Below are 23,478 nucleotides of genomic sequence, written 5' to 3'. Positions count from 1 at the left end.
ACACTTATGTATATTTCTTAATAAAAAAAACATGATAAGTGATTTTTCAATATTATAAGTGATTTTTCAATGCTACATGTGATTTTTCAAATTTTTACAAGTGTTTCATAAAATTTGCTAAATACTCAGGACATGTGTTGGTAACTATGTTTTGAAAATTGTTCTAAAAAATAGTTTTTATAAAAACAAATTTTAAATATGTGTGGTGATTTTTGAACAAATTTTGAAACAGTTCCTAAAGTGATTTTAACCAATTTTTAATATTTTTAAATATATTTTAAAAATAATATTTATATCTAATATTTTATTTTTAATCATTTTACATATCTGTATACTTATTTTTTAAAAGAGCCCCCAAAAAACAAGTGATGACAACATAAAATAACTATAAGATGTTATCTGAAAACATTATGTTATCTATTTTTAAAAATAGAAATTTTCTGTTTTTTTATTTATTTTAGATAACAAAAAACTATTATTGAAAATAATTATCAAACAAGTCCTTAATTTTTTTTCAAAAACAATTTTTAAACTTGAAACGTTTTCTAAAATCACTGTCAAAATAACGCTTATAATGTTTTTTTAGAGATATACTTGATAGGTGATTTTCTTAAAGACATTTTCAGATAAAAATATTTACACTTTCAAAACACTTCGTGTAAAAACACTTTCAAACACACTTTAAATAACATACAAATATTGAGATTTTGAGACCAAGTTGAGGTTTGTTTTACTAATGTATTGGTTTTGCTAGAGGATGTAAACCATTTTCAAGTTAAAAAATAGATTGATATTTTATTAAATAAGATTTAAAAAAAACCTTAATATGAAAATCAAATGTTTTTTTTTTTTTACATAATTTCTATTTTGATTTTTATAGGAAATTACTTTATGCTTAATAAAAATTGTATGATATCAATACCATCCTATGAAAATTATAACTCTAGCTTGCTTCTAGGTGGACCATAAGTTCAATTAAAAATTTTGGATGTATTTAAATAATTTTATTAAAAACTTTTGTAACTTAAAAAGAAAAAAGTATCCAAGCCAAAATGATGTTGTTTTTTCGTAAGTAAATAAAAAAATATCTTAAATAATGATGTGTCAATCTAAGAAATGAACAATTGGTGGTCTTAATTTATGTATACTTAGCATATTTATAAATCAATCTCCACCACTTGTAAAACACTTAACAATCATAAGCATTTGTAGACTCTTTTTTTTCTTTGAAATACCCTTTGATATATTGAAAATTCCTATTATATATCATTATCTCAATTTTCTATATATTTTTCTAATTATCTGTTTGGTAATTATTTTTAAAAACGGTACTAAAAATAATTTTTAATAATAGTTTTTGAAAATGTTTCTAAAAACTTAAAATATTTTTAACATGTTTTTAATATTTTTAAATATGTTTTATAAATAATTTTCATGTCTAGTATTTTATTTTTAATTATCCTACATGTTTGTATAATTATATTTTAAAACAACTATTATAAAACAAACGAAAACAATTAAAAGATGTTATTTGAAAATATTCAATTTTTTGTTATTAAAAACAAAAAATAGAAAATAGTTTTTATTGTCAAATATGTTTTTTTTTTTTTTTATGAAAAATAGAAAACAATTTTTAAGAATAGTTACCAAATATGTTATGATGTCTTACATCGGATAAAAAAAAAAGTTTATAACGTTATATATGAAATATTTATCTATAGATATCAAACCATTGGCGTTATCATTAAAATTTGTTTTATTTATTTATTTGGTTTTTATTATCAATGAAATTTAAAAATACAAAGTGTGTGTAATTACATTCTGGACTAAAAATAAAAGTAAAAAATAAAAATAAAAATCATAAAGGAGGCTGACCAACGCTAACTAACAAGTATTTGATTTTTCTTTTTATGGGTATTGTTGATGCCTTGCGTCTCGGGTATCCTCGCAGTTGCCAACTGGACGTTTGCTTTCAACCAAGGATGATTTATGGCTCAGTCAATCCTACAAAAGATGTCCTGACAGGGTGTCCGGACACACCCTCCGATGGTTTTGTTAGCCATAGTTCAGAGGATCAATATGCTACCTTTTTTAGATAGCTTACCTTTCTCTTTGTGTGAGGGTCCTTTTATAGTGTCAGAAGTTTTGCCTCCCTTTAATGGTGGGACAACTTTTTGGCTTGTCATGATGGCCTTGAGGTGATGACAGAATCATCATCATTCTGCAGGCGACTGTGAGAAATCATGGGAGATGACTTGCCATCATTCTTGTCTTTTCGCTCTGCAGGCGGCGAAATGCGGACTGTGATAGGCTGTCTGAGGTGACTCAGCATGGCCTGCGTTTTATGGCCAAGGATCTAGACAACATATCCTGATAAGGGAGAGCACCGTCCGGGTAGAGGATTTGGAAGTGTTGTGTGCCCACCTGGGGGACCCGGGTAGAGAGCTAGCGTGCCACGTGGGCGCCTGGGGGGTTCCCTACAAGTACAACCGTACAAGACATAAAAAAATAGGGAGAATTACCGTTAAGGGTAGGCTGGGGGAAAAAATTACCATGAAGGATGGGTATATTTGATAATTATTGTGAAGGGTAGGATGAAATTATGATAATTTATCCAAATGCCTTATTTTGTTTAAATGCCAAGACTACCCTTAATAAGTGAAAAGCAATAGCAAAGTGAAAAGTAACAGCAAAGTGAAAATAGTTTTCTTTAACCTACCTCCAGCTTGTCGGTGGTGTTGTAGAAGAAAAAAGGGAAAGAGGAAAAAAGTCCAACACTTCAGGTCATGATCTGAAATCGTTTACACAAAGCTTGTTTTTTTTTGTGTGAATCTAGTAAGAAATCCATTAAAGGTAAGTTTTTTTTTAAATACCAAAAAAAAAAAATCAATTTATGGAAAAAATAAATAATTAAAAATCAGATTGAAGGAACAAAAAGTTAATAATTTTAACAATGTAGATGTAAGATATTAGATCTAAAATATTGAAGGAGGTTTTGAGAAATAAATTACATTTTTTGTATAAAATGTTATTTAAATTTATTATTTTGAATTTTTTTATATTATTTTGGTCATATTGAAGATGTGTTTTTATTTTTCGGGTTGTTTGATATGATTATTACTGATTTCCATTGAAAAGGTTTGCACTTTAGTTTTGTTGTTGAGACTTGTTTGACATGGCAGAATAAAAATTTTTCTCAGTTGTTTCTTGGTTGTTTGGAACCACTTTATTTGGGTATTTATGAACATATTTGAATTTTCATTGAAAACTCAAAATTGTAATCAATTGAGACATATTTTGTATAATAAAGAACAATATTTGTTATATATTAGACATATATATGCCAAAAAAACCCACAACTGCCCAATTTCATAAGAATTTTGAAATTTTAAAAATTTTATCTTATCGTAATGTATCGTAATGTTATTATATTTATATTGTAATTGTAGTGTATTTTTATTGTACATTTATATTTTTATATAAAAAAAACCCACAATTGCCCAGTTTCATAAAAAATTTCAAAATTTCAAAATTTTACCTTATTATAATGCTATTGTATTTATATTGTAATTGTAGTGTATTTTTATTGTACATTTATATTTTTATATAAAAAATTAATTTTATAGATTTTTTTTATATGTTTGGATTACCATCAACAGCTTCATGTATTGAAATCACAATAATGTATTTTTATTGTCTTTTTATAATTTTGGCTTGTAAGGATGCTTTATGATAGAAATACAACATGATAGCCTAGAAATGTTAGTTTAGAAAAAAACGAATTCAATATTTTGTCAATTTGGTACATTGTAATGTATCGTAATGTTAATATTTTTTCATTGTAACTATATTACATTTGTATTGTACTTATACTTTATAATTGTCAGGAAAGAAGATGTACTTCTCAATTGGTAAATGGACTTAAGAATTCGGGGTAAATTGGTCTAATAAGAATATGAGGCTTTCATAAGAATTATCAAATCTACCCACCATTTTCAGTAATTTTTTTTCTCAGCCTACCCTTAAAGGTAATTCTCCAAAAAAAAAAATATAGATCTATTTATAGCGAAAATATTTTTCTTAGGAACAGGAAAAACTATAAATAAATAAATAAATAAAAACATTTTCGCTTTGTCTGTAACTTTAAAGCAGAATAGGCACGTGCACCGTGTTGTGCTTGTGGGTTCGCTTATGTTCTCGGCCGTTTGGGCATGATGCTTCTTCAACCGAGACCACGGACTCAACTCTTTCAGACATCCCCAAATCCATAGAAAGAAACTGTCTTCGGAAAATTTAATCGATCATAGCTCTGAATCCGACTGAACCCTACGTGAATTTAAAGGTAGGAAGATCAATTCAATATGATATTCAGCTCTAGATCAATTCTTATTTATGGAATTATCTGTTTCGAAACCCTAATTTTTTGGTTTTGTTTGGATTTTCGGAAGGAGGAGAAATGTCGTTTGATCTGATGTTGAAGCCCTCATGCAGCGGCTGTGGATCCACCACGGATTTGTACGGAAGCAACTGCAAGCACATGACTCTCTGCTTGTCGTGTGGCAAAACCATGGCAGAGAACCACGGGAAATGCTACGACTGTGGCACCCCTGTCACTCGATTGATTAGGGTTTATTTCTTTCTCGCTCTCAATTAAAATACAACACGCAAATTTTACGGCTGTTTGATAGCCTATGTGAAAACATTCTTCTCAGAAATATTTCCTGTTTGCCGAAATAAATTCGGTATTGATTTTTGGAAATGGTTCAACATAAATCATGTTATCCGCTGCCAAATGGGTTCTTAGGGACTGAAGCTGAAGTTTTATTTATGCTTTTACTTGGTATTCAATTTCAGGAATACAATGTTCGGACGAATTCCAGCGGCGATAAGAATTACTTCATTGGTAGGTTTGTGACTGGTTTGCCGGGTTTTTCAAAGAAGAAAAATGCTGATAATAAATGGTCTCTGCATAAAGAGGGGCTTCAAGGACGCCAAGTTTCTGATGCTTTGCGGGTATTGAGTTCATCTCATTTATTAGTTGATCTAATTGTATGTTTTAACTGCTTAGAGTTATCAATGTTCTATTTACTTTCCAAAATCGCAATATTGCAATACTATGAAAATGAAAAATCTATTCCTATTTCAGAAATAATTGCCCCAGAAACTTGAAACTACCGGACAACATTCACAAAGAGAGGCACCCTTCTATCATACATTTACAGGGTCGCCAAGTTTTGATGGTTGCAATATAGTGTCTGATTTGTTGTCATGTGCAGTGTCTTCTTTTACATGCCTAAAAACTCAAAATCAATACACAGCATAAAATCAAATAAAAGGATACAATTAAGTAATATTAATAATAAAGTCACACTAAGATTTAATAAGAGTAGAGTACACAATTACATAGATCAAAGCCAAGATATAGTGATACACAAGATTGAGAATGGAGGAATGGAAGGATCAAGAACACACTTAGAAAATAGACTGTAATGTAGACGTGCCTCCTGCAAACAACCACACCTCTATTTATAGATTCAATAAACCATAAAAAATAGGTCTAAAACTTGGGAAGGTTGGGTTGAGTTGGTGACTAACCCAAGCTCAACGTGAATTAAGAAACAACAATCAATTCAAATCCAACCCAACTTGACCTCTAATCGAAAGTACTTAATCCAACCTTATTTTTCTAAGGTGAGGTTGATTGGATTATATTTGGGTTAATTAGGTTGTATGATTCAAAATTTATCCATAATTTTTTTTTAAATTGATATATTTATTCCAAAATTTAAACAGTAAATGAGACAAAATTTTAAGATGACAAAAAAATATAAAATTATTTATCATTATAGAAAAATGAAAAGTACATGATATAATTATAATTTTATATTTTCATTAAGAACCTAAAAATAAAGAATAAATAAAATGAATATTATTAGATGGGATAATATAAATTATATTTTTTTTAAATTGATATATTTATTCCAAAATTTAAACAGTAAATGAGACAAAATTTTAAGATGACAAAAAAATATAAAATTATTTATCATTATAGAAAAATGAAAAGTACATGATATAATTATAATTTTATATTTTCATTAAGAACCTAAAAATAAAGAATAAATAAAATGAATATTATTAGATGGGATAATATAAATTATAAATATTATAAAAATATTAAATCTGGTTCAAGTTGGATTTGGGTTGTTCAAACCTTGACCTAAACTTAACGCAAATTGAGTTTGGGTTATAAAAACTTAACCCTATTCCAACTTGAGTATAAAAGTTGATTGCCCAAGCCAACTCAAAAGTGAGGTTAGGTTGAGCCAACCCTCCCAAGTTTCACCCTTAATCAAAAGTGAATACTTAAATCTTATACATGTTTATGACAAGATTCCTTATCCTAATAAAGGCACATGTCCTAAAAAGGTGAATTTGTGTTGTCCTCACTTGAACTTTAGTTAGCATTCTGAAAAGATAATAAGTCTCCAACTTTTTGATGAGAAAGAGAATTCTAAAGCAGTTTTAAATATGTGGAGACCCTTTAGTGAGTGGTAAAGGAATTCTAAAACAGTTGTCCTCATTTAACAGTGCATAATCCTGCGCATCTTTTTCTGTTATCATGGTTGATGATGTTGTGGATGCATTATCTTCTTCTAAAGCTATAAAAAGTACCCTCTTAAGTTCTTTTTTGGTTAAGGAGTGTTTTTAAGCACAAATCTCTTTCATCTGTGTTGATAAATCTGGTACATTTGTTAGTCTAGCTACTAGTAAGCTTATTGGAGTGGAAGGAAGGAAAGATAAAACAAATTTTATAGGAACAACTTGTGGATACAATGCTAAGAAATTGAACTTTTCCACCATCTAACTAAGATATGCCACTCAAGATAAGAGACATAGTCCCAAAACTCATCCTTAGGAATGACTTCATAAGTTCATTTCAAAATCCATGACATTTTGTATAAGGTGAAGAATCAGAATAATATTTGTCTATTATTCACTTACTTATTGGTAGATTTAAACTTATTTAATAACTCCTTTAATAGAATGGCAAGATATATTGAATTGGTCCCAAATATTGGACCAACAATTGAACCAATTTGGTATGTCTTTTTAGAATCTAAAGTCTAAATTGGATATACCAATTATGAGTAAAATGTTCATTTTGATATTATAAAACATTTCTCATGCCCTTATATAGTGAAAATAAGTACACACACAGGTCTTGGAGTTAGAAAGCCTAAGAAGGTCAAAATCGCAATCTCTATAGGAGACTACATATAGAGTTTGGAGCTTTGAGCATGCTATAAATCCACCAATATCCATTAATTATATATATATAAATCCACCTATAACCATAAAGATTGCTTCATAGAAAAAAAATTGCCTGTCTTCATAAGGAACTAAATGGCCTCTAAGATACATAGAGGCAATTTTTAGAGACTTCTTGGATCTCATTTGGGATAGCTTCCTATTTTGGGCTTTGGCTAAAAGCTAAAGCCAAATTCATAATTGTTTTAAAAAGGCAATATGGGTATTGTAAAAGTTTTAATCAAACATGAAAGAACTTCTTGCCAAGCCAAAATAAAGCATCTATACTTGGTTTCCATATTAAACTCTTTTTTCAATCCATAAGATCTTTGAACAAAATTAGCCAAACGAGCATAAACCCTCTTATTGAGTTTAAAAGCGAGGTTTTAGCTTCTCAAAAGTCGAATTAAATAGGGACTTAGAAGTATCCTCATTCTCTATTATTATTACAACAACCGCTTTTGAGTTTATAAAAGGGGCATTTACACCTTGAAAAGAACCATGATTTTTAGTCTACAATGGGTTGCTTAGGGCAATATTTTAGGGAGATTTCTTTTATATAACAAGAGGCATAACAAGGCTCTTATAAGTAATAATATTAAAAAATGAGGACACTTCTAAGAAGCCTAAGAAAATTGCCTCTCTATATGTTAAAAGCCATTTAGTTCCTTATGAATGTAGGAACAGAAATATCTACAAAGTAATATTAATGGATACAGGTTCAATCATCCACCACAATCTGAGGAATAAAGAGAGATTTATAGCACCTATCAAAATAAATAAATAAAGAGCGATTTATAGCATACTCAAAGCTTCAAGTTTTGGAAGATTTTGGATGTAATCTCTTATAAAAATTAGGGATTTGACCCTAAAAAGCCAGGATATATTAGGCTTTCTAATACCAAGTCCTATGTGTATACTCTTTTTGACTATGTATAAGGGCATGGAAAAATGTTGTGTGTTATTAAAATGAACATTTTGCTCATAGTTGGTATATCTAATTTAAACTTTAGATCCTAAAAGATATATCAAATTAGTTTTAATATTTGTTAAATATTTGGGAACTAATTCAATATATCTTGTCACTCCTATTAAATAAGTTTAAGTTTGTCAATAAGCAAGTTGATAATAGACAATCATTGCTCTAGTTCTTTCCCTTATATGGGTTTGATGAATTTTGAAACGGGCTTATGAAATCACTTTGTGGGAAAAGAATGCTTGTAGATGTAGATGATGTGGTGGTTTGGAACGAATCAAAGAGCGGCAAATTCTCGGCCAAGTCTTCTACCTTGCTCTAGAAGCGGACTGCCATGTTTTGTTTCCATCTAGCTGTATTTGGAATGTGTGGGTACAACCCAAAATTAGTTTCTTTGCGTAGGAGGCTACATGGGGTAAGGCTTTAACCCTAGATCTTGTTCAGAAAAGAGGATGGTCCTTAGCAAATAGATGCTTTATGTGTCTTGAGAATGAGGAGACCATAGACCATTTGCTTCTTCATTGTTAAAAAACAAGGGCCTTATGGGAGTTACTTTTTACCTTGGTTGGGGTGTCTTGGGTGTTGCCCTCTTTAGTTAGAGAGTCTCTTCTTAGCTGGCATGGTTCATTTGTGGGCAAAAAGCGTAGGAAGGTGTGGAGAGCTGCTCCTCTTCATATATTTTGGACGGTTTGGAAGGCGAGGAATAGATTGACATTCAAGGATGATGAGTTGTCAATCCAGAGATTGAAATATTCCTTTATCCTCTCTCTTTGGTCTGAGGCTAAGTTGTTTATAGTCGAATGCCCTCAATCTATGGTTAATTTTATTGATTGGTTGGGATCCTTTTAAGGCTGTTTTTTGGGCTAGTTGGTTTTTGGGTCACTTTCTTTTTCTTTGGCCTTTTTGGTGGTGGGTGTATAGTATTTTTTTTTTTTTGATAGGTAAAAGAGATTCTATTAAAAAAAGAGACACCAAGAAGGCGGCACAAGATACACAAACCTATACACCCACCTTCAAGAAAACGCTAAATAAAACAAAAAGCCCCAAAATACAACCCTAATTAGAGCCCATCCAATCGATAAAATTAGCTATAGTTAGAGGGCAATCAACTATGAACAATTTTGTTTCAGCCCAAAGAGAAAGGATAAAAGAGTATTTCAATCTTTGAATTGACAACATATCATCCTTAAAAGCCAAACAATTCCTCGCCTTCCAAACCGTCCAAAAAATGTGCAGAGGAGCCGCTCTCCACACCTTCTTACGCTTTTTGCCCACAAAAGAACCATGTCAGCTTAGAAGGGTTTCTTTAATAGAAGAAGGCAACACCCAAGATACCCCAAATAAAGTAAAAAGAAGATCCCATAAAACCTTTGTTCTTGAACAATGAAGAAGGAGATGGTCTATGGTCTACTCATTCTCAAGACACAAAAAACATCTATTTGCCAAAGCCCATCCTCTTTTTTGCACCTTGTCCAAGGTTAGTGCTTTGCCCCACGTAGCCTCCCATGCAAAAAAACTAATCTTGGGCTGCACATTCTCATTCCAAATAAGGCTTGAAGGAAACCGAGTCGAACACCCCGCTTCAAGGGCCAAGTATAGAGATTTAACCGAGAATTTACCACTCTTAGTTTCAGTCCAGGATACCATGTCCTCCACATCCTCAATAACTCTGTTACGATGTAACCGCTCCATAAAACTTGACGCTTCCTCTACCTCCCAATCATTGAAAGCTCTTAAAAAGCATGGATTCCAACCCCCCCATCCCCCCTCCGCCAAGGAGTCCCAAACATCTGCCACACTTTCTTCCTTATCAACAGTCAAAGCAAATAGAGACGGGAAGGACGAACACAAAGGAGAATCCCCACACCACTTATCCCTCCAAAACCTCACCCTCCTCCCATTACCAACAATGAAGACCAACCTATTGCTCACTAATTCCCAATCCATCCTTATCCCTTTCCACAACCCCAAGCCATGAGCCTCTCTCACTTCCCGAGAGGACCAACCCCCTCTCTCTTCTTCATATTTCCCTCTAATCACTTAATTCCATAAAGCCTCTCTCTCATTAGCAAAACGCCAATTCCATTTAGCAAGAAGAGCCTTGTTGAGAATAGATAGGTTTTTTACCCCTAAGCCCCCTTTCTTCTTACTTAAGCACACCACCTCCCATCTTACTAGATGAGGCTTTCGCTCCAAATTACCCCCACCCCAAAGGAAGTCCCTTTGAATCTTTTCTAATCTCCGTTTGACTACACTCGGTAAGCACAACAAAGACATAAGATAGATTGGTAAATTCGATAACGTGCTTCGAATTAAAGTCGTCCTCCCTCCCTTGGATAAGTATCGTCTCTTCCACATACCTAGCCTTTTACGGAATCGATCTTCCACTCCATCCCAAACTGATGTTGATTTGAAAGAAGCCCCCAAGGGCATCCCCAAATATGTGGACGGCAAGCTACCCACTTTGCAACCAAACTCCCAAGCAAGGTCATCCATATTCTCTACCCTTCCTACAGGAATGAGTTCACTTTTTTCCAAATTTATTCTCAATCCCGAAGTGGCCTCGAACCACATAAGTAACCAACTAAGATAAGTCAAGTGGTCTTGAGACGGATTACAAAACACCAGAGTATCATCGGCGAACAACAAATGGGATATAAGGACCCCTTCTTCACTCCTCCCCTTGACCCTACACCCCGATAAATAGCCTCCCTCTACAGCCCTTTTGAGAAAAACGCTAAAAACCTCCATTGCTATAACAAAGAGATAAGGGGAAAAGGGATCACCCTGCCTTAATCCCTTTGAGCTTTGGAAAAAACCTGTAGGGGTTCCATTGACCAACACAGAAAAACTTGCAGTGGAGATGCACCATTTAATCCACCTGATCCATTTCTCCCCAAAACCCATTTTCTGCATAACTGTGAGAATAAAAGTCCAATCCACATTATCATAAGCCTTCTCTATATCCAATTTGCATAAGATGACACTCTCATTATTTTTCAGAGTCGAATCAATGGCTTCATTGGCTATCAACATTGCGTCTAGGATTTGTCTTCCTTCCACAAACGCCCCTTGAGCCTTGGAGATCACCTTTCCAACCACCTTTTTTAGCCTATTGGCTAAGACCTTGGCCAACCACTTATACAAGCTTCCCACCAAGCTTATAGGCCTAAAATCCCCCAAGTCTTCAGCTCCCACTTTTTTTGGAATTAAGACAAAAAAAGTTGCATTTAGGCTTTTAACAAATTTTCCATTTTCATAGAACTCCTTGAAAAAACACAACACATCCGCCTTCACGAAATCCCAAGCAAATTGCCAGAAAGCCATAGAGAATCCATCTGGCCCCGGAGCTTTATCCCCATTGCAACTCAACAAGGCATTGAACACCTCCTCTTCCGTGAACGGGCTCTCCAAAGTACTAGCATCCAACTGATCCAGAGTCTCTAACTGCAGCCCGGATATAGAAGGACGCCAATCCCCCGAACTGGACAGCAGTAACTTAAAAGCATTGACAATCCCTTCCCTCTAATTCCATTCTCCTCTATGCACCAAGCTCCATTAATCTTGATTCTGTCCACATTATTCCTCCTCCTGTGAGCGTTGGCCATCTTGTGGAAATAGCCCGTATTTCTGTCCCCCTCTTTCAGCCACACTTCCCTAGATTTTTGCCCCAATTGATTTCTTCAAGTAAAACCCATTTTTTATAATCTTCCCTAGCTTCCAGCTCTTCCAAATTCAGTCTGCTAATTTTCTCCTTTGCATCCCAAAACTGCACCTGCTCCAACGCCGCATTTTTTCTGAGCTCAATCCTACCAAATGAGTCTCTATTCCACTCCTTTAGCTTAGCCTTCAGAACTTTTATTTTTTCATCCAAAATAAAACTTGCTGATCCATTGAATCTAATCCCTCCCACCAAGACTTCATAAGCTCCTTAACACCTTCCACTTTCAACCACATGTTTTCAAATCTAAAAGGGAAGGGCCTCTTCTCACACCCCCTACATCCAGCATAATCGGGAAGTGATCGGAGACTGGCCTTGAAAGGACACACTGCCTCACGTCACCAAAGTGGTTGTCCCAACCCTCATTAATCAAGAACCTATCCAGCCTTAAGAAGGTCTGATTATTCACCCCTCCGTTCCAAGTAAAAGGGCCCCCGACTAAAGGCACATCCTTTAACTCTAAGTCTTCTATAATTTCTAAGAACCTTCTCATGTTCGAATTCAGGCTCCCCCCTCTGTTGCGCTCTTTAGGACTTAGGATGGCATTAAAATCCCCTGCAGCACACTATGGCCCATTCTAGAGCCCCTTAATGGCCCCCAACTCCTCCCAAAAACTCTCCCTTTCTCTCCTCAATATTGGGCCATATACCCCTGTAAACATCCACATGAAGCCGTCCTCGCAGTTCTTAAAAATATAGGAAATGGAAAACAAACCTTTTTGAATATCAACCAAGTCCAATACTCTGTTGTCCCAAAACACCACTATACCACCAACTGCCCCTCTTGAATCCACTGCCCCCCAGTCAAGATATCTTCCCACCCCTAGGCTGCGAATAATACCCTTTGACATGTCTTGGATCTTAGTTTCCTGAAGGCAAACCAGATCCACCTTATGCTTCTTTATCAAAGCTTTTATAACCTTCCTCTTGTCACAATTGTTGGCCCCTCTTACATTCCAAGTGAGCATACGGAATTTCATTTAGACCTGTACGTGCTTACCCCTTCTTCTCCTCCTTCTTCTCCAATATAGTTCACTATCCATTCCAATTTTCTCAATTCTCTTTCAAATTTTGACGACTTCAATTTTTTCCTTTTTTTGCGGTCTAATTTTCCTTTCTGAATCTTCCTTTCTTTCATTCTTTTCAGTAATAACAAAATTTCCCTTTCGAATCCCTCCGTCGGCATTCCAATATAGCGGCTAAACTTAGCCAAACTACTAGATTGCCAACAAGGTTCCCCCTCTTCTTCCCTCTCCTCCATATCCTCATGGAGGATCCTATCCGTAACCCCCTCTGATTTCTCTCCGAAAACCCCTGCTTCCCTACCCGCCATTTGCAATACCTCGGCCTCCCTCCCATCCGCCCATATCATCCTTAAAGGACCCATAACTGCTCCCCCAACTTCATTCGAGCTACTGCTCTGATTGAAGACCCCAGCCATGGCTACACTTTCCCCATCTCGACCAGAAGGAGTAGAAGAAAGAGATATTTCCCGTTTCCCCAAAGAAAACAAAGAACGAGAAGATTGATCTGAATACTTGGATCCTCCAGCAAGGCTTCGTTGGTGAACTCTGTGAGATTGACGGCCGGTGAACGCGACCCCATCTGAGAGCCTATCATTTCCCTCTCAAGCTCTCCACTGACGCCCAGTCCCCTGTCGGGAGCCCTAGCCTCAATGGATCGTTCCATCACCACCTCAGGGCCTTTATAGGGTAAAGACTTGGGCCGGCCCATTTCCATTAATTCTTTGTGGCCTTCAGTCACTTGGCCCTCCTCCGCGGGCCTTCGCCCCAAGTCCACCTCCATTTGTCGGCCCAACGAAAAGAATTTCCCAGGCCCGCAAATAGTTTTCTTCCCCCACGTTATTTGCTGCTAATTGTGGACCTGTCACCATCTGCTACTTTTTCCGACATCGCTTCAGAGAACGCAGCTGCCTTTCTGCATCCCCTTTCACCATTTTCACACGGCACGTCCACTTTTGCAGGTTCTCCATGCGTCTGTACATTCGCCATTTTGAAACCAACGCGTGAGTCTCCTTTTCCTTCATCCCTAACCTCTCGCTCGTTGCCCATCTCGTTTCTGGTCACTGGGACCACTACCGTCAACCCTGGTTTCACCTCTCACCATAGCTGTATTGAATAACAAACAAACCCAACTGCCACTTGCAATGAGCTCGGCCACTCTAAGCCTTCCGATCTCACTAATAGTCTGGCCCATTTTAATTCCTTAAATTTTGCAGTGTCTTCATCCACTGCGAGGAACCCCCCGCAACAATCATTGATTTTTCTGAGTATCTCCTGGCTCCAAAAATGCAACGGCATTCCCACAACTCTCACCCAGACACTCTTATCCCTCTCGCCATTATGAGAACACCCCACCTTTGGGTCCCACCTTTCCAAGTTCAGGAATGATTCCTTAAACCACCGGTGTATAGTATTGTATACCTTGCATAGGTTTGTATACCTTGAGTTGCTTTTCTGGCGTCTCTTTATAAATGAATTTTTCTTTACTTGTCAAAAAAATAAAAATAAAAAAGACTTTTGGAACTATGTTTCTTATCTTTAGTCAAATATCTCTAATTAGATGGTGGGAAAAGTTCAATTTCTGGACTTTATATCTGGAAGTTATTTCCATAAAATCCATTTTGTCTCTCCTTCCTTCCACCTAGATGGGTTTAGCAATGGTTGGATCAATAGATGTACCATCTATATTAACCCATATTAAAGAGTTATGCTCAACAAAACTTCTTATCTAAAGAAGAACTTAAGAGAAAGATTTTGATGGCTTTGGAAGAAGACGAGAAAGATTTTGATAATGCATCCACATCACTAGAATAATGGAAGAAGATGAGGAGGATTATACTCAGTCAAATGGGGATGATTGCTTTGGGATTCCTTTACCACTCACTAAAAGGTCTCCACAAATTTAAAGTCGCAATGGTCCCTTTCTTTTTAAAAAGTTGGAGATTGTTTTTCTCTTTAAAAGGTTGATTGAAGAGAAAGTGAGGATGACATGACTCCACCTCTTTAAGACAAGTGTCTTCATCAAGATAAGAGATCTTATTACACTCATGTGTAAGATTTGGGTGTTCATTTTTTCTACTTTATTGTATTCTTAAAAAGGGGTGTGGTTGTTTGTACGAGGCACTTTTGTTTTCTAAGTGTGTTTTTATCCTCCCCTTCCTCCATTCTTAGTCTTGCACATCACTATAGCTTGGCTTGGATCTATGTAAAATTTCAATATGATGTATTATTAATATTACTGTGAAATTGTATCATTTTATTTGATTTATGGTGTCTGTTAATTCTGAGTTTTTATTCTATGGTGTATGTTAATTTTGAGTTTATATATACATATAAATATATATAAACTTTATGGATATATGTATATGTGTATGTCTCTATGTAAGTGTTTATTTATCAGTTCATTTTTTTGTCACCTTTATGTGTATAATCGCTATTGGAAGAGTAAGGGCCTGCTTGGGGACATTTTTGGAAGCAGTTTTTGAGAATAGTTTTCAAAAAATGTTCTTTGATGTTATCTAGAACAAAAATTTGTTTGGGAATTTGGAATATGCTCAACCTGTTTTCTATATTTCCGAATAGTTCTTAAAAACTTTTATTTGTGGTGTTTTATTTTCAATAATTCTCCATATTTGTAAATTATTTTTTAAAAATAAGTGAAAACCAATGAAAATAATTAAAATATGTTCTCAAAAAACATTTTATTTTTGAAACAAGTTCTCAAAAGATTGGTTTCTATAAAAAAAATTACTAAACATGTTTTCAAATCTGGAAAACAGTTCCCAAACACGCTATAATGCCCTTGTTGAGGTGCACCTATAGCTATCTCTTTGCTATGCTATAGGATATAATTTTTTTTTTTCCTTTTAAAATTTTCCCTTTTATTTAATATGATTAATTATTGATGAGAAGCCTTCCTTCAGATTGAATTAGGTTGCCCTGGGAAAACTGTGTTCTATCCATTATATATATACACACTAAAAAAAATGTCAGTATAAAAACTCCTAACACGGATCTGACATGCAACCAATTTGGCTGGTAAGCTTTGACTTAGTATGTGCAAGCTCACTCTTTATATCGCTTATTAAAACTGTTCTGCTTTTCTTGCTTAATTTTCAAGGCTTGGGGCAGAAGTGCTACTTTTTTTGCTTGCCAATAATTGACTGTTCTTGCTCCTTGTTAGCTGCTTCTTATTAGTTTTTAACTGCATTTACATAGGAGAAGTACAAGAATAAACCTTGGCTCTTGGAGGATGAAACAGGTCAATATCAGTATCATGGTCAGCTTGAGGGTTCACAATCAGCAACTTACTACCTACTAATGATGCAAGGAAAGGAATTTGTTGCTATTCCAGCTGGATCTTGGTACGCATGAGCTATATATTTTAGTATCCATGGGGGAGTAGGGTGTTGTTGGTGTTTGATTTGGTTGGAAGGGAATGTTTAAAAAATTATGTTGTCTCTGAGTATTCAATATCTGCAACTTATCTATTATACTTGGTTTATTCATTTTGGGAAACTTGTGTTTTAATTCAACAAGTTGCTATATATTGTTTTTCAAGCCCTTCTGGCATTGTCTCTACTTGATGAGGATTAAACATTAATTTTAACACACAATTTTCTAATGTAACTGATATGTTTGACTTACAGGTACAACTTTAACAAAGTTGCTCAGTATAAGCAACTCACCTTGGAGGAAGCAGAAGAGAAGATGAAGAATAGGAGGAGGACTGCAGATGGATATCAAAGATGGATGATGAAGGCAGCAAATAATGGACCTGCTGCATTTGGTGAAGTGGAGAAGCTTGATGACAAGGAGACTGGTGGTGCAGCTGGTGGTGGGAGGGGACGTAAAAAACAAACTGGTGATGAAGAAGAAGGTAATGTCTCGGATAAGGCAGAGGAAGATGAAGAAGAAGAGGCAGAAAGGAAGAACAGACTTGGACTTAACAAAAGAAGTGGTGATGACGATGAAGAAGGTCCAAGAGGTGGTGATCATGATTTAGATGATGATGATATTGAGAAGGGTGAGCATTTTCCATGTTTGTGGCTTAAATTGCATTAAGCTTAGGTTTCTAAGGTTGTTCCTCTTTACTCATTATGAAATTTGACTTAGTGATGCCTATTGCCTTGACTTCATCCCAAAGATAACCGGACAACAAGCATGAAACTTAATCTGGTCCTAATCAACTGCAAGTAAAGAAGCTTTCTCAAAGGCATTAAGGATATTGAAATTGCGCTGGCTTGTTTCCCAACTCCAAATATATGTCTGCTGCTCAAGTCCTGGGTTTGTAACTGTTAGGAATTTGAGGCTAATCCAACTTATGGTAGTCACCCTAGAGGGGGGGTGAATAGGGTGATGGTTTCTTTTCGCAAATTTAAACAAGTGAATGCAAGAGACAATTATATGCAAGTATATAATAATCAATATATAGACAATTGTATATAAATTAAAGAGTAGGGAAGAGAGAATGCAAACACAAGAGTTTATAGTAGTTCGGCGCAACCCGACCTACATCCACTCTCCTCTAGCTTCAATCTCGAGCTTGAGGTTCCACTAATCCAAGGCTTCCAAATCAAGCCTTTAAGCAATACAATTGGATTATGGTTCCAATTCACCCTCTTGGACTTTTGGCTTCAAGCACCCTTTACACTTCTCAAGAGATATCCCACTCTTGAACAACCCCTCAAGTGATACCTCACACTTGAGAAAATTCCTCTCAAAGATTTACAAATGAATGATCTCTCAAAAATCCTAGCACAAGAACTTTAAGCTCAAATGATACAAGAAAAACTAGGATTGAATGGTGCACTAAAGATATGCAAGTTTTGAAATAATGGTGCACTCAAAAATACTCTTCCAAGGCTTAAATATAATCAAGAAATATTTGAGAAGGTTAAGCTCATGAAACAATGAAGATTGGAGTCTTTTTATAGAAGAAAAAAGTCAAACTAGCCGTTGGGGGTTCGACCGGTCGAGCTAGAGGTCGACAGGTTGACTAGCCGTTAGCATTTAATGCTTGGCAAGTGATCGTTGGGCCTAAATCGGACCTCAACCGGTTGAGGTTCAATCTTGATCGGGAAGAGAAGGCCACTAGGAGAGAGAGAAACTTTTTGGCCTCCTTCAACCAGTCCTCAACCGGACGAGCACAACCGGTCGACCGGTTGAACCGGTTGAGCCATTTTTTGGTTCAACACCCAACCTTTTTCAACTTAAAACCTTTTAATACAAGTTTGAAAATCATTTAACACAAGGTTTTAGTTGAAAACATGAAATCATCCAATTTTTAAGATATTTAAAACAATATTACTCTTGGATGATTTTGGTACATAAATAAAGAATGAAATGTATGAAAGTCCTAGTGCACCAACAACCTTATAAAGAGATCTTATGAAGCTTTGGTTTTAAAAAAACTCTTTTCTTTGAGGTGGTCTTCTTCTTCATGATTTCTCCTAGACTTGATTTGTCTTTGTGATTGCCACTTTGGAAATCGTCTTGCCTAATCACACTTGAAATATGATCATTAGTTCTAAACCTTGTTTTGTTATCATCAAAATCAAGATTAACCAAACCTTGGTTTCACAGTAACCAAAAAAATTATGATCAAATTTCACTTTCTTTTAGGATGGAGGGTTTTATGACCAGAACCGTGTAGTCTATCCTTGTCTTTGGACCAAAAAGAAAGGAAAAAGGATTTGTCTATTTATTTGATTAGGTGTTGACCACTAAACTATGTTACTGCATTCTAGGGGAGGACAAAAAAAAAAACCTAAATGGTTACCCACCTTGGACCTTTTTTCCCCTCAATTTCATCCTAGGTTAATGGCTTCTTCAAGTTTTCCTTAGTTTTGTTTACAACACTCGAATCAAACTAAACCTGTTAGTATCTGAAGTTGTTTAAATGAAGCAAACTATTTCCTCCACTAGATTCTGATTGTAACCTGAGCTGGTGCATCATAATCATAGCCCACTAGGTTCAGGTGGCCCACTTTCCAAGCAGACCTGAATGTCATCACCGACATGGATTTCTCTCACCAATATAATTGTTTTAGCAATGTTACTTCATATTTGTGCATTTGTCTACTTCATTAATTTCTGTCTCCCTGCAATCCATAGGGGTTGTCTCCTCCCACCATCCATTTAATGCCTTCAAGTTTCCAACCATTTGTCTCCTATCTCTTGCAGTTGATAGATTAAAGCCCAATCATAAAGAGGAGGTTCTATAGAATTATGAGAGCAGCCTATTTGATTGCAAGATGTCCTTGCCAATTTATTTTTAATACAGAGGAAAAAAACCTTTTCTACAGTGAAAAATAGCTGATGAAGTCTATTCTCAGTTGTATTTCATTTTCCTTATTTAGTGTTCATTAAAAGCATGACTTCTACCAGTTATGCAGCACTATTGTTCCTACTGACTTTTGTTGTGAATATGCAACTGCTTGTTCTACCATCTCTTAACTCATGGTGTTTGCCACTTAAAGAAACATGAACTCTAGATAGAAACTCTTAGTGCTCTCTCCTCCACTTAGCATCTTCAGGGGAATCATAATTTTCATATTTGATGATGCAGCATGGGTCTGATTGTTTGCTTTTGGTTGTTGCCAGGTGATGATTGGGAGCATGAAGAAATTTTCACTGATGACGATGAAGCTGTTGGTAATGATCCTGAGGAACGGGAAGATTTGGCACCCGAAGTTCCTGCACCTCCAGAAATAAAGCAGGTTTGCTCTGTTTATGCTCCTGTTATATGAAAATCTGTGCCACTTTCATGTGTTTAATATCATCACTCTAGTGCTAGAATATCTACTTGTTTTTATTTTTTTATTTTTTATTTATGCACTCCACTAGATGATTAAGGTTGTGGCTCCTTCAAATTGTACATTGTACAATTTATGTTAAGGTGATTCTTTTACACATGCTTGCAGGATGAAGAGGACGAAGATGATTCTAATGAAGAGGAGGGAGGATTAAGCAAATCTGGAAAGGAGTTGAAAAAACTGCTTGGAAAAGCTGCTGGAATGAATGATTCGGATGCAGAGGATGACGATGACGATGAAGAAGTTAGTTCCTCTGATGCCTAATCATAATTTCATGGGTGCCTAACAAACTAGTATTGCCATAGAACATGCTTTGTGTGTGAAATTGCTTCCTCGATTTCTTTACCCATTGAGAAACCCGTCATCAACCCAGTTTCGCTTTCACTTTTGCTTTGCTCATTCATAGGCCTCTTTCTTTTGGTTTGTCCAGGAAGATGAGATTGGCCTTTCTCCTGTGCTGGCTCCAAAACAGAAGGATGTACCTAAAGAAGAGCCTGCTGATAACAGTCCTATGAAATCAGCTACTGCTTCTGCTCGGTCAACACCACCTACTTCAAAATCATCAAAAGGGAAGAGAAAGTCAAATGGTGATGACATGAAAACAACTAATGGTGGACCTCCAAAGAAGGTGAAGACAGAAAATGTAAGCCTCTACCTGTGATAGACTTGCTTTATTTTATGTGAGCGATTCTTTATTGAGTAATCGACCACCTTTATTTAGATAATTTTCATTCAATTTTAATCTTTTTTGGGAATCGGGAATCAGGAATCAAAATCTTCTGCAAAAGATGAAGGCCCATCTCCTTCTAAAGTTACTGCAACTCCAAAGGGAACGCCATCATCATCTGTGAAAACTGGATCAACATCGTCAGCTGGACCAGTCACAGAAGATGAAATCAGGGCTGTTTTATTGCAGAAGGCACCTGTGACCACTCAGGATCTTGTCGCCAAATTTAAAGCCAGACTGAAATCCCAAGAGGTATGTTTTTCAATTTATTATCAAAATCTTCATCAGGAATTGCTTCATTCTGAAAATACTATCTGGGCAAAGCTGATTTAGTTATGTCAACTTTCAAACACTGATTGCCCAATGCTGAGACATTCTTTTAGAAGTAGAACAATTTTGAAGACAATTCATTTCTTGCTCCTTGTGGGTGGTTGAATTGTTAAAAAGAAGCCAAGCTTTATATTAGTCAATGGTGATTCAAAGAGTAAAAAATTGTTGTCTTTGCCCCACTCCATTTTAGTAGGATTTTAGGGCAAGAGTCAACTCAACACTAAAGTTAATGCTTTATGGGCAATGTAAAATATTGTTGTGTTGTGAGAGGGAGAAAGGGAGGGCAAGTTCATACATGGCAGTTTTGTTAATGAAATCCCATTTTTCACTTGTCCCTTTTAGGAAGCATGTGAGACATAAAATAGTCCAGTTACTTTGTGGACCCTTGGGTGATACATTTCTTATTCTTGGTTTTAAGTAGATAAAGTTGATTATTGCAGGATAAGAAGGCTTTTGCTGATATACTGAGGAGAATCTCTAAGATACAAAAGACTAATGGACCTAACTATGTTGTGTTGAGAGATAAATGAAGGGTTGCAGGCTGTTTCTGACCCCCCAGCTTCAACGAAATTGAGTGGCAGGTGATGCTCATCCTCTCTGTCGCACAAATAAAACATGAAAAAAATGCAAAAAAAAGCCCTAGGACCACCTTTTGTACCAACTCTATCTTGAAACTGTACTGGTTCATGCCTGTTTTTGAAGTGGATTAAAACGAGGGTATCATGTATTAAATCATCATATTGGGAATCATTCACATACAAACAATGCTCTGTAGGGGGTCCAGTATTGATCGTTCTGCTACCTGATCATGAAGCCACTAAAACATGAAAAAGGGCATAGGACCACCTCCTGTTTAGGCTTGTGGGGAAGTGGATTTTAAACAAATATATCTTTACTTGCAATAATATATATATTTTCTGGGATTTTTACCCACTTAAGATGTGACCATCTGATGGAGTTAGGCATAATAGGAAAATGGGGAGCTACAACCTTTCTCTAAAATCTGCCTATTTTGAGTGATATTTTGTTGGCGTATTTGGTATTTGACATTAGGTTTGCTTTCACCTCCTTAACAACCTCTTCTTCTGCTACTCAATATTAGCAAAATATTAAACTTAGTACAAATGGGATTCATTCAATTTACAAATTCTCATGTTACAACTACTAAACTATTACTACATAGTTTTAATGGGTGTGGAATTTGATTTATTTCTTGCAGTTGGATCATTTGGTGCAAGTGTCACATCACTAATGTAGCTTATATAATTAAGAGGTACCTCTTTAGATTACTAGAAAGGATATTATATAGAGAGAGATGTAATTGTATTATAAAACAAAGAAAAATTTATATTGATAAAAACAAAATAGATGATACAATAATTTTTCATTATGACAAGAAGATTTATTTTCTTACATATTAGTTTATTTGTTAAAAAAAAAAAATTATGATAGAGGGTTTTTTTTTTTTCTTTTTTTTTTTGTGCTTTTTAATAATATATATTTTATAACTATTAAATTTTAAGTGCTTCTCACTTCCAAACATTTCCTTAGGTTCATTTAGGATGTTTTTTTCACTTTTGGTTTTAACTAAAAATGAAAGTAAAAATTAAGATCATAATTTTAAGATATTATTCGTATTCAAAATATTTTATATAATCTGTGATAGTTTTTTTGTATTGGGTACTTTAAAAATGTTCTATTTAATAAGAGATGCTTTTTGAAATAAATTTTTTATGCAAAGTATTTTTTTAGCAAATATTTTATCATAAATTATTTTGTAAGTCATAAATTGTTTTAATAAATTAACCAAATAAATATGAAATTTTTTATTCAAACAAAGGATTGTAGAAACCTAAAATGATTTAAGCTCAATAAGAGGTTTTTTTTTTTTATATGTATTTCGCTAGTTTTTTTTCTATTTAAAAAAGGGTTTAGGGTAAGGCTATAACTTGGGCGAGTTGATAGTTAACTCAAATCTAACTCAAATTAGAAAACAATTAATTTAAACCTAACTCGATCTAAGTCTAACTTAAACAACTTGGGCGAGTTGATAGTTAACATAAGGTACTCAATTTAAGCCTAAATTTTTTTTTTTCTAGATTCTAGTTAAGTTCGAGTTAGACTCAAGTTAAGTTCAAGTTAAATTTAAGTTGATAGAGTTAAACTTAGATTGATCAGATTCCATAATTCAAAATTCAATTATAATATTTTTTAAAAAAAGTTTTTTTTGTACATATTTATATGAAAAAATAAATAATAAATAGGATAAAAATTCAAGATAACAAAAAAATAAAAATAAATTTACATATCTTTGAGAAAATGAAAAAACATATGACATATTATAATTTGATATTTTTTCTATAAAAAAAAATATTATTATATAAAATAATATACATTATAGATATTATAAAAACATTAAATCTAGTTGGGGTTAAAATCAGATTGTCCAAACCTAATCAAAGCCCAACCCAATTATTGAAAATGAATGTCGAATCTCATCCAAACATCAGGTTCATCAATTGAATCTACCTAAGTTTCACCCTGGTTTGGGAGAAAAAAAAAAAAGAGAGAGAGATA

General features: G+C 34.7%; 1 protein-coding gene across 1 annotated transcript; it reads left to right on the top strand.

The window, feature by feature from the left end:
• The first annotated feature begins 4,088 nt into the window (after positions 1–4,088).
• Positions 4,089–21,839, top strand: LOC100253654 (transcription initiation factor IIF subunit alpha). The gene is made up of 10 exons (XM_002262762.5): positions 4,089–4,342; positions 4,449–4,627; positions 4,855–5,013; positions 16,246–16,391; positions 16,677–17,053; positions 19,633–19,748; positions 19,953–20,087; positions 20,275–20,487; positions 20,611–20,823; positions 21,342–21,839. Exons 2-10 carry the CDS (start codon positions 4,457–4,459, stop codon positions 21,429–21,431), a joined length of 1,620 nt encoding a protein of 539 aa, XP_002262798.3. The 5' UTR covers positions 4,089–4,342; positions 4,449–4,456; the 3' UTR covers positions 21,432–21,839.
• The last annotated feature ends 1,639 nt before the right edge of the window (positions 21,840–23,478 follow it).

The sequence above is a fragment of the Vitis vinifera genome, chromosome 10 (assembly GCF_030704535.1).
Source record: "Vitis vinifera cultivar Pinot Noir 40024 chromosome 10, ASM3070453v1".
In the NCBI taxonomy this organism is placed as follows: domain Eukaryota; kingdom Viridiplantae; phylum Streptophyta; class Magnoliopsida; order Vitales; family Vitaceae; genus Vitis; species Vitis vinifera.
Note: the sequence above shows the minus strand (reverse complement) of the source record. Positions and strands in the feature narration are given on the sequence as shown.